The 12,711-nt window shown below is 41.1% G+C and overlaps 1 protein-coding gene across 12 annotated transcripts in view; it reads left to right on the forward strand.

Annotated features, from left to right (window-relative positions):
* The window catches only part of MEF2C (myocyte enhancer factor 2C), a 498,913-nt gene that overhangs the window by 259,097 nt on the left and 227,105 nt on the right, over nt 1-12,711 (forward strand). For all 12 annotated transcript variants that reach the window (XM_033921515.1, XM_033920672.1, XM_033921247.1 and 9 more), the window contains one exon: nt 4,909-5,112. In XM_033921515.1, the coding sequence (XP_033777406.1) occupies nt 4,909-5,112 (204 nt within the window). The remainder of the gene's footprint in view (nt 1-4,908; nt 5,113-12,711) is intronic.

Consider the following 12,711-nt stretch of genomic DNA (forward strand, 5'->3'; position numbering starts at 1 on the left):
TGCAATAGATATCCAAGTGAAGAGGTATAGATGTTAAACAAAGTGGGCGAAAGAGGAGAGCCTTGGGGCATACCAAATGGGTTGCTCCAAGAATGAGAATAATTGCCTTCACTAACCACTTGGTAAGATCTTTTTTTCAGAAAGCCTTGAAACCAAATCCAAACCCTTCCTGAAATCCCTGTTGTGTCCAGACATCCCAACAGGATATCATGGTCTACTAGATCAAAGGCACTGCTAAGATCTAGCTAGAGAATTAGGGTGCTTGTGCCTTTGCTGAATAGACAGTGGAGGTGATAAATCATTGAGGCAAGAAAAGTCTCGGTACTGAAGCCTCTTCTAAATCCTGACTGATATTCATGAAGGATATTGAATTTTTCCAAATAGCTTACTAATTCTAACTTGACTAATCCTTCCAACAATTTGGTGAACAGAGGAATGCTTGCAATAGATCTATAATTGGATTTAGTAGCAATTGATATTTTCTGGTCCTTAAGAATGGGGGTAATCAAGATTTGACCCAAATCATTAGGAAACAATCCTTTAGCCAGTGAAAAAAACGGTCCATTTAAATAAATCCGCTTTAAAAGTAAATGGAGCATTTTTCATAATAGTTGGGGGACAATCATCCAATAAACAATTTGATCCGACATATTTATTAAACAGTTTTATAAACTGTTGTCTGTACGGAGTCTGGAAATGATTCCAGAGCGTGTCTACTTTTGAGCCATCTTCCAGATGACTAGGTTGTGGGACAACATAGTTATAAGTAGGAGATTGCAAAGTTGCTCTCAGATCAAAAATTTTTTTGTTAAAGAACTCCGCAAGAGTTTCAGAAGATGGAGAACATTTGGTGTTTGACCTCAAAGCCAATTCAGTGTCAGTTAAGTATTGACCAGTTTAAACAATTTTCTATTATTAATCTTAGATGTACCAATTTTCTGTGCATAGTATTTTGAACGTTTCTCTTTAATCAAGTATTTATAATTCTTTAATTTAAGTCTCCAATTTACCTTATCCTCCTCTTTGCTTGATTTCAACCAATTCCTTCCTGCAATCTGGTATCTCTCTCCTCCCTTCCTCCTTCCCTTCCATTCCCTTGTCTGGCATCTCTAACTCCTTCCCTCCCCGTTTCCATGGTCTGACATCTCTCTCCTTCCCTCCTTCCTCTCAGTGGTCCAACATCTCTCTCCTTCCTTTCTCCTCTTCCCACTGTCTGGAATCTGTCTCCTCTCCTTCCCACAATCTGGCATCTCTGCTTCCTGCAGTCTTGTATCTCTCTCTCCCCTCCTTCCCTTCCATTCCCTAGTCTGACATCTCTCTCCTTCCTTCCCTTCTCCCAGTGATTCAACATCTCTCTCGTTCCCTCCCCCTTCCCCTTGCACTGGCCTGATATCTCTTTCCCCCCAACCTCTCGCAGATCTCTGCATCTCTCATCCCTCCCTCCCCCCAATCCATGGCCAAGGTTCTCTCTCCTTTCTAGGCCTCGAGCCTTTAATCTCCCTCCCAACCCCACAATTCCTCCCCGGGCCTACTGAGGTACCTGGTGGTCCAGTGGGAGTCTTTGTGGCAGGAGCGTGGTCCTCACACTCTTGCTTTCTCGCGGCTGCCTTCTAAAATGGTTGCTGCGACCTCTTGCGGCAGCTCACAGTACTATAGGAAATGCCACAAGCAGCTATGAGAGGTGCGGCAGCTATTTTGGAAGGCAACCATGAGGAGGCAGGAGCGAGAGGGCCATGCTCCTGCCACAAAGACCCCTGCTGGATCACCAGGTACCTCGAGGGGGGGGGGGAATTGTGGGGTTGGGAGGGAGATTAAAGCATCAGGGCCTGGAGAGTGATTCCATCAGGCAGTCTCAGAGCCTATGCTAGGCTGGCCACCTCCAAGGAAAGAGGAAGTTGTATCATTGGAGGCAGGCCACTAGCAAAAGCCCCGAGACTGCCTGATGGAATTGCTAAAGTAACGCTGTGTGGGGAAAGTTAAGAGTACAATGAGCTACCTAGTCCGGGATGGCTGGGGAGAGAAGACGATGGTGATAAAATATGCGATGGCAAAAGGAGAGTGGAAGACTTACAGTGCCATACTGCGTACCTCCTGACATTGGTACGTGTACTAGAGCTGCCCGATTCGCTGATTCACTTTGGTGAATTGATTCGAATTGATTTGTTTTCTTAAAAAATCTGGCTCACCCATTCAGTGACCAACCAGCTATTATAAGTATATGGAGAGAAGGGGTTCAAAGAGAGGGGCATATGCCAGACTGAGGAGAGGGGGAGGTGAAGGGGAAGAAATAATGGGTCTGAAAACAGAGGAGAGGAAGAGAGATGGTGGACAATGGGATGGATGGAGGGAAAAGAAATGGAGAGAAGTTGCACCCAAGGGGGATATAGATACTGGATAGGAAGGCAGACCCTGGGGTGGTGGGGAAGGAAGGAGAGATGCTGGATCTGGAGATGATGGGATCTTTCATTCTTCTGGCCACTGGCAGCATGAGCAAAGTAAACACGCTACCTTCTGTGTCTGGAAGCTTTCTTTCTGCTACTGCTTCCTGGCCCTGCTTAGGTGCGAAGCAGTATCAACAAATTTTTTTTACAACCATGTGAAGTGAAACGAGGTAGTCACAATTTTGCTTTGTAAAGCTATTTTGCTGTCCCTACTTATCCAAATAGTGACCCAGGTATTGGCACTGAAAATTGGCAATATCTGGATAAATCCTGGCTCTGCCTTTGCTCGAATTCTGGACCACCCTGACATTATCCAGATTGTACCATATAGATTTTCAGCAGTTAAAAATCAGTGGCTGGTCCCAGTGAGCAGCACTTATCTACTCCTACACGAAGAAGTACTACTGAGTATCAACCCTGGATTTGCAAACATAAAATAGTACATCCATAAACACAATTAAGTGCACATCCCTACTGTAGCATGAGAACTTTTCAGTCCTCCAAAATGTGTTCTTGGCAAGAAAGGTTTCCGATGGGAAAAGGCAGGAAATGTGTCAGTGTAGCTGAGGACCCTGGAGGTCTGCCTTCAGAAAGATAAAATAACTGATACAACAAATGGTTCTAATTGGAAGCTGGTAATCGACCAACTTAAAAGGTAATTACCAACATCAGTTACACATTCTGGGTACATGTGACAGCATAGAGTAAACAAACTACATTACCAAATATAATCCACTAGGAAAGATTTATGATGAACAAACATACCTCCTCCTTTACAAAAGCACACTAACGCTGGCTGCAGCGGTAAGACCTCTGACGCTCACAGCTCGCAGCATTGTAAAGGAGGGGGATAGTTTTAAATATTTAGTTGATGAGATTTGTGAACTTAGAAAAATTGTCAAATTTTAGGAAGAAAAGTTCATAAACAGTTATTAAAGCAGACCTTCTAATAATAATAAACTTTTGCTCATCATGACAGGAGTTGCTATACAACAAATTATGTAAAATTTGAAAAATTGGGATCGGCTTAATTATAATTTTTGGTGGAATTCGTTATGCCAAATCTTTAAAATGGAATGGGTAATAGCTATACAGCAGGGGCATTTTAAGAAATTTAGGGATGTTTAGGAGCCATTAACAAAATATTTGTACAAGATGAATATTATTTTCTTCCTTTGTTCATACACGTCCAGGGTAGGGGGGGAGGGAATATTTTATGATTTCTTATGCTTATGAACAATTGTTGGGTATAAGGGAGGCAGATATTCGATGTGAGTTACAATTTGATGGTATATTAAGTGATGTTAAAGGATATAGTGATTGTATCTTATGTTACACTTGTTGAAAGTTTTAAAAATGAATAAAGATTTATAAAAAAAGCAGACCTGTGGAAAATCACTGCTTATTTTTAGTGCTAAGTAGCATAGAGTTTGCTAGTTTTGGGGATCTTGTCAGGTGCTTGTGACTTAAATGGCTAGATCAGTGGTCTCAAACTCGCGGCCCATGGGCTGCATGCGGCCCACCAGGTACTATTTTGAAGCCCTCGGTATGTTACCATTGTTCTGGAACATAGTCCACCTCACTCCTGTAACCTCACGCAAGTGCTTTCCTGCGTCTGTACGCGATTGTGAGGTGGAGTGGAGAGGACAATTGCGTACAGATGCAGGAAAGCGCTTTCCTGAGGTTACAGCAGTGAGGTGGCCAACGTTCCAGAATGCAAGATTACCATTGGAAGCAGTGCAGCTTGTGCGTGTGTGCGTAATAGCGTGAACTCTCACGGTGGTTGTGTCTGGTGCTGGAGGAGGTGAGAGCTGAAGGCGGTTGCGGACATGACCACCGGATACTTAAGGCACAAGTTTTACAGGCACAAGTCAGATATTGATTCTCCCCTCTACAATAAAGCCTAGAGGACTACACCAAAATCTTGTCTCTTGCTTTAGAATCTAAATCTCAATTTTGCATGAGGTAAAACTCTTTATAGTTTATAAATCTTTCCTTAATTGCTTCTGATAATTTCAGCTGTACATAGCTGAAAGCAGTGCAACATGCAGAAAGTGAAAAACCATCTAAACTTCACTTTCTGCATGTTGCACTGCTTTCAGCTGTGTACAGCTGAAATTATCAGAAGCAATTAAGGAAAGGTTTATAAACTATAACGATTTTTACCTCATGCAAAGTTGTTTCTTTAATAAGATATTAACTATTTTTTCTGCGGCCCTCCAAGTACCTACAAATCCAAAATGTGGCCCTGCAAAGGGTTTGAGTTTGAGACCGCTGCGCTAGATGGACCTTTGGTCTGACCCAGTATGGCAGTTCATAATGCTTTTATGTTTTCATTAGCTTGCTTTGTGACTGAACATTTTCACTCTGCAAGACAGCAGTGATTACATGCCATCATGCTATGAAAAAGAAGTAGAGCCAGATCTTTCTTTTTTTTTTTCTCACAGAATTGCCTTCTTTCTTACAGGTGACATTTACAAAGAGGAAATTTGGGTTAATGAAGAAGGCTTATGAGTTGAGCGTTCTGTGTGACTGTGAGATTGCTCTAATCATCTTCAACAGTACTAACAAACTGTTCCAGTATGCCAGTACTGACATGGACAAAGTGTTGCTGAAATACACAGAGTACAATGAGCCACATGAAAGTCGAACGAATTCAGATATTGTAGAGGTAAGAGCCGAAGGGCTGTGAGGACTCATTTTTTAATCTCATTATGTTTCTGGTTCTTTCCAAAGTTCTTTATAGTTTGAAATATAGGGCTCCTTTTACAAAGGTGTGCTAGGGCCTTAACGCGCGGAATAGCGCACGCTAAAATGCCCCACACGTTAGCCGCTACCGCCTCCTTTTGAGCAGGTGGTAGTTTTTTGGGGTAGTGCGCGCTAATCTGGGGCGTACGCTAAAAACGCTAGCGCACCTTTGTAAAAGGAGCCCATAGTGTTAATTCTGGAGTCTTGAATGAAATCAAACAAACTAACCCCCCCCCCCCTTTTTACAAAACCATTCAAGAGGTTTTTAGTGCCATCCAGTGCTCTGAATGCTCTGCGCTGCTTCGATGTTCCTATGAGCTTCTGAGTTCTTATGAACGTCGGATCAGCATAGCGCATTCAGTGCGCTGTCGCTAAAAACCTCTTGTGCGGTTTTGTAAAAGGGGGGAAAAAAAACTGTCAAAACTGCTAAAATAGGGCTGTACCAAATATTCATATTCAATTCATTTCAGCCCCGAGTTGTGTCCCAAATTAATTATTCTTTTTGGCTGAACAGTGATTTAAATTTTGAATACAAATAATCCAGGGCTCTACTATATGCTAGGTCCTACTGAAATAAACACGTGATCTCTGATTTCACGTTGCTTCATTTATTATGTGTTAAATTAAAGCTCAATGCTCATTATTTGTATTTGGCTGAATAATATTTTTCATTATTCGTATTCAGCTGAATAGTAAAATATTTTATTTGGTACAGCTCTGAACGTAACCTCTTTTTTTCTGATAGTAAACAGTTCTTATTTTTATGGGAGCCTGAGAATATGGTTAACATCTACATATAATTTTCATGTATTATATAAGATAGAAATGATTAGAAAGTCCTGGAACAGAATCCAGAAACTGCAGTAATTAGTTCAGTAGCTGTGATATAGTTTTGCTACAATGTGCTGCTCAAAAATATATGAAGACAGAAGCAAGGATTGGTCCAAAAATCCATATTCTTAGGTCTGACACATCCTTCAAATTGTTTCTATCAACCAATATCAGAGCATTTCTTACAACTGGCGTCATTTTCTGAGGACCCCTATTTAAGAAGTGATACCTCATGATACCTGTTAATGCTTTATCAATCATAAATACTAATGGCTCCTTTTACAAAGGTGCGCTAGGGCCTTAACGCACAGAATAGCATGCGCTAAATTACCACGTGCGCTAGCCGCTACCGCCTCCTTTTGAGCAGGCGGTAGATTTTTGGCTAGCGCACGCTAATCCGGTGCATGCGTTAAAAACGCTAGCGCACCTTTGTAAAAGGAGCCCCAAGGGGCTCATTTTCAAAAGAGAAAAACATCCAAAATATGGCATAAAGTGGCATTTGAATGCTTTTCTTGCTAAAATGTCCAAAGCACTATTTTCAAAACCCATATTTTAGACATTTTTCTAAGCTGTTTGTCCCTGTTCATCTAAATTCCAAGGGGGCGTGTTGAAGGCATGTTTTGGGCAGGCTGAGGACTTGGACATTTTGTGACAATAATTGAACATTTAACAAAATGTCCAGGGCACCATTTAGACGTTTGGGGCTAGACCTGTTTAAAAATGAATAAGGGACAAAAAGGTACCCAAACTGACCAGATGACCACTAGAGGAATTAAGGCATGACCCCTCTTACTTTCCCAGTGGTCTCCGACCCCCCTCCCTACTACCACTCAAAGATGTAAAAGAAACAGTAAATACTAGCCTGTAGTACAGCTTAAATTTAAGTTTATTTGATTTCTGATATACCGTATATCTGAAACTTCTAAACGGTTTACAGTTTCGTTTAAAAAATAAAAACAGTATCAGTTACAGGCAAGGTAATAATCGACTGATATGAAACAGAAGAGCTAAAGGAAAGAAATACAATTGAATAAAAGAAAAATAGAGGAAGAAGAGGGAGGGGCGAGTATAGATTATTCCTCTCTTGAGTTATTTTCTCATACATTAACATAACATAACATAATTCTTTCTTGGTACTAGGCGGAGTACAGAAAGAACACATCAAGGAAGACATTAACATTAAAAGTAGACCAAAACATAGGGCTCCTCTTACTAAGCTGCGATAGCGTTTTTGGCGCATGCAGGATTTTAGCACGCGCTAAACCCGCGCTAAGCGGCTAGAACTAACGCTAGCTCAATGCTGGCGTTAAAGTCTAGCGCACATGGCAATTCAGCACGCGCTTAAACCGCTATTGCAGCTTAGTAAAAGGAGCCCATAGTAACAAGGCACAAAGAAGTTCCCTTCAAATGGTCAACAGAGCAGAGGGGCAATCTAGTGGGTACTTCAGTGAACATCACATTAAAAAGTCCCAGGTATGTATGTCATCATTATATGCTTATATTGTATGGTGAGCCCTCCAAAGCCCTTCCAGAACCATTGTGCCTACATAAAGATGACACCTGCAGCCATAAGAACTATTGTTATGGTGTAAGGTGGGTACATTAAATTTTGGGTGGATTTTGGAGGGCTCACCATATAATATAAGCAGGTTATGGTGATTTGTGTACCTGGAACTTTTTAATGTGAAGTTCACTGCAATACCCCCTAGAGTGCTTGCTAAGAATCCTGCCTGCGCGTAGGTCCCAATGGCTTGTTTTTGTGCATTTTTATTTTTTTTTAAATGGTCAAAAAGATAAAACTCAACTAGAAATGGTAATTTTCAAAAATAAAAGATGGACAATTTGCTTTTTTGAAAATGGTCATTTTCTCTACTGGATTTTTGGATTTGTTTCCCAAAATGTCCAAATTTGGGCTTAAATTTCCTATTGAAAATGCTCCTCCACATAAAAACTCAGTGAGCTGATTTCAAAACTTTAGAGGTCCTACTTAAGACATCTGTGTGATGCTCTACTTGGCTTTCCCATACCAGGTGCCTAGGGACAGGTATGTACTATTTCATTTAGATTTTGGAGTGATGGGAAGGGGTCAATGACCACTGGGGGGAGTGTGGTGTGATAATACTTAATCCCTTCAGTGGTCAGTTTGGGTACCTTCTTGGCACTTAGACGCTCTTAAAACAGGTCTAGCTCAGAACATCTTAAGTTCGTCTAGGACAGGGGTCCCAAAGTCCCTCCTTGGCCGTAATCTAGTTGAGTTTTCAGGATTTCCCCCAATGAATATGCATGAGATCTATGTGCATGCACTGCTTTCAATGCATATTCATTGGGGAAATCCTGAAAACCTGACTGTATTGCGGCCCTCAAGGAGGGACTTTGAGATCCTTGGTCTAGGACATCCTGGGAAATGTTTGATTCTTGCCACAAGATGTCAAAGTCTAAGCCCGCCCAAAGCCCACCTACAACACTCCCCCATTTAGTCTTGGATGTGCAGCAGGTAGAACGGCTCACAAGATGTCCAGAAAGACAGTTTCAAAAATTGGTACTTGGACATCCCAGTGATTAGGATGTCCAAGTGCCAGATTATGATGTTTTTGGGATGTCTGCATTTTATGAAAATGAACTTCTTAAGGTTTATGTCACATCAACAGGATATGCAAGATAGAAATAGTATATTTTCAGACAAGTTTTGAACTTGTTGAATGGGGTTTCCAATCTTGTGGTAGGTAGAGGCAAGAATACTAAGACAAGAGTTCTTAGTTCAGGGATGCAGGAGTTCAGGCCTCAAGTGCCACAAATAGGCCAGGTTTGAAGATTATCATAAGAACATAAGCAGTGCCTCCGCCGGGTCAGACCACAGGTCCATCCCGCCCAGCAGTCCGCTCCCGCGGCGGCCCAAACAGGTCACGACCTGTCTGTATCACCAGAAGTGGCTCCCTTGCCACCTTGGTTTCTCATTTAAGTCCTGTCTTCCTATCGAAGTCCTAACCCTCCGGTCTTGCACATGCACGACCTGGTTTGGTTTCTATACTCATTACCTGGTTAGCTTTCTATACTTGTGTTACATCCCAGCTCCTCCCTCAGTATCCCACGATCCCTTTATCCTTCAGGAATCCGTCCAATCCCTTAATGAATATGCATGAGATAGATTTGCATACAATGGAGGTAGTATCCATGCAGATCTATCTCATGCAAATTCATTAGGGATATCCTAAAAATAAGCGAACTGTCAGGAGGTTATGTTGGGAGGAAAGTAATGTTTGTGATAAGAGTGTAAGTGATGAGTAGGACAGGTAGGGAAAATGGAAGATCAGAATAGATAATCTGTAGAGTAAAGATAAGTATCTTGTATGATTATGATAGGAGATTGGTAGCCAATATGTGTCCCTGAGAAAATGGGTTACATGATTATGGGCTCCTTTTACTAAGCTGCGCTAGTGGTTTTAGCAAGCGCTTAGCGCGCACTGCATTGACGCGCATGCTAGACGCTAATGCCAGCATTGAGCTGGCGTTAGTTCTTGGCGTGTAGCGCAGAGTTAGCCCACGAAGCAATGCAGCGCGTGCTAAAAACGCTAGCACACCTTAGTAAAAGGAGCCCTATGTTTTTTGAATCAAGGTAATTTATTACCAGGTTGTGAATAAAAATGCACAAGGCCTGTACATTAAGCACCGATCTAGTAGTCCTAAAATTTGTTTTAAATCAAAGAATGATCTTTTCACTTCACATGAGATATGGAAGTAAAAGTTCAGATATTGTTCCAAGACAGTTCTCTGCCAGGGCAACACCCAAAATTTTGACAGAATCCTTAATCTGGATCTGAATTCATGCAGTAGCTGGCGGCAATAGAAAAGAAAGGGTGTCACCCTAAGAAAAAATGATAGCATCGGTTTTGGAGGGGTTCAACATAACTCCCCCCTTCCTTATACTAAAGGCCTGGAATGCTAAATGTACTGACGCTCATAAAATTCCTATGAGTATTGGAGCAACTAATTCATTTGTACTATGTTTATCGTTAATAAGCCCGCATCCAATTCAAACTATACTGCCTATTATTCAAAACATTAAACGGAACGGCACCCACCCACCTAAACAACTGCCTAAACAGGCAGAGGAAAACCCGGTCCCCTTTCTCCTACCCCCCTTTCAAAGGAACTAAGCGCAAAAAGATGTATGACAACCTACTAGCAACACATGCAGCAAAATTGGACCCCTCCATCACCAACCTGCTGACAGCAACAACAGACCTCAAAGCTTTCCGAAAAGAAATCAAAACCCTACTATTCAAAAAATCCATCCTGATGTCCTAACCCCCCATTCTTTTCCGTTCTTTCTCCCACTTAGTATCCTCTCTTCAAAATTGTATTAGACCACAACGCCTTTAATTGTATTCCTCTTCCTGGAAATATCCAGCTATCTTTTTGATGTAATCCGCCTAGAACTGCAAGGTACAGGCGGAATAGAAGTCATTAATGTAATGTAATGTAATAGTCTTTTGTAAACCGCATTGAACCTATGGTTATGCGGTTAACAAGCACAATGTAATGTAATGTTGGAGCATTTAGCACCCCGGGTCACAGTAGAAACCTCTACCACAGTTTAGTAAAAGAGAACCAAAGCTGGTCACTGGCTAAAAATCTACAACTTTATCAAGTTTTGATGAGCTATTAACAATCAGTTCCAGGGAGTGTGAATCCAAAACTGTTAATATCTGGATAACATCAGCAAACATAAATAATGTGAAACTTGCTGATTGGATTAAGAAAGCCTGTGATAAAAGAAACACACCTCCAACATGCCCCCCTCTTAACTATGGACACACAGTGGCTAAAAAGCCTAGCAAGACGTCCAGAAAGTTGGTTTTGAAAGTCGACATTGGACATTTTGGTGAGAAAAATGTCCAAGTGCTGATTTGTCATTTTTTGGTTGTCTTAGGGCCTCTTTTATTAAACCGCACTAGCAGTTTCTAGCGCGGGGAGCCGCGCTGAATGGCCTGCGCTGCTCCCGACGCTCATAGAGTTCCTATGAGCGCTGGGAGCAGCGCGGGCCATTCAGCGCGGCTCCCCGCGCTAAAAACTGCTAGCGCGGTTTAATAGAAGAGGGGCTTAGTGTTTTGATAATGCCCCTATATATCTTCCATGCATGATACCAATACTAGTATGCTGAATAAGGCTGGGTTGTATTATTATCTACAGTATTTGATGGCTCTGTTTGATTGCAAAAGAGAGCCACCATTGATTCATAAGACAACATGCTATCCAGCTTTCAATCGGCAATATAGGATACCGGGGCCATGTTAGAGAGGCAGAGGAAGAGAGCACTCGTTTGCAACACACAGCAATATGGTTTTGCAGTGCGTGGGTGTTTAGAAAGAGTACTTACATTAGCGAGAAAAAAAAAGCTCTGCATAATTATCATGTCTTTCCTTGATAATTAGCTTTTCTGTTACAATAGTGCAAAATCTTACAAAAGCTTAGCACAGAGATTGTAAGGGTCTTTACTCTCAGGGTATACTTTCAATAGATGTATCCAAGCAAAATATTAATGCCCTCAACTCTAGCACTGCAGATATTCTTTTTTTATGAATTACAAAACAAAGTCGCTGAGATGAAAACTATTTGCTGGATCGGAATTTAAATATTTTGGCTTTGTGACATCTAAATTGAATGTTTACATTTATAGCTTTTAATCTTTGCAACCAAGAATATTGATGCAGAATGCTAACAACTCCAGTATCCTGAACACTGCTGCTGTTCCTTGACAGTATTAGTTGACAACTATGTAAAGCAGAACATTAGATTCTGTTTTGGAACAGATTAGTACAGGAAGAATTAGTGTAACAAAATAAATATTTAAATTAATTTACTTATGTCTTCATTTAAGCAATTCAGGAGCACGTCCAAGGTGAAAAAATTGAGGCCTCTGATCTCCACAGATCTCTGAAAGCATAAATACCCTTACAAAGTTACACAAGCTATATCTTAACCCTTTCAGGACCAAGGGACATATTTGTCCCATAACTTTAAAATCCTATAAATTTTGATTGGGATAGTCTACAGTTCTGAATTTGATATGTACGGATTCCATATGATACTGCCTTTATGTAAACAAACTGGTTCCGACATTCATTCATTAGCGTCGTTGCTAGATTGACGAGAAGATTCACTTGCCACACTGTCCATAAGCCAGAAGTGTGATTTTTTAAAATAAAAATAATGATATTTCACAAAAAAAATCAATTTTTTGGCATCTGCAAGCCCTTTTACCATAAAAATGTCGTCAAAACCACAAAAATTGGCCTACGATCCTTATGGGCCTGAAAGGGTTAAGGATAGCAAGAGAATTGGTGTGTATTTCACATTTTCTTTACCTTGGACACACACTATAAATAAAACGGAGACTGTTTAAAATAGAAGCAGCTGACATATTACTCATCGTGATCGTCTATCTATCTATATCTATATCTATCTATCTATCTATATATAAAAATAACAGTGGCAAGTTACAGGTTTCATTTCGTCAGATGCATAAAGTGAAGGATCAGTAGGTGGGTAAATATGCGTAAAGATGCATGGGGAGGGAGTGGGATGCAAAGCAAAGTGTTAAAAACTGCAGGACAGGGTGTGATAGGATGTGATAATAGCAGAGTTTGGTTAATTGACAACTGAGTTAGAGAATACACGGTGACAAAATTCA

The sequence above is a fragment of the Geotrypetes seraphini genome, chromosome 1 (genome assembly GCF_902459505.1).
Source record: "Geotrypetes seraphini chromosome 1, aGeoSer1.1, whole genome shotgun sequence".
Taxonomy (NCBI): domain Eukaryota; kingdom Metazoa; phylum Chordata; class Amphibia; order Gymnophiona; family Dermophiidae; genus Geotrypetes; species Geotrypetes seraphini.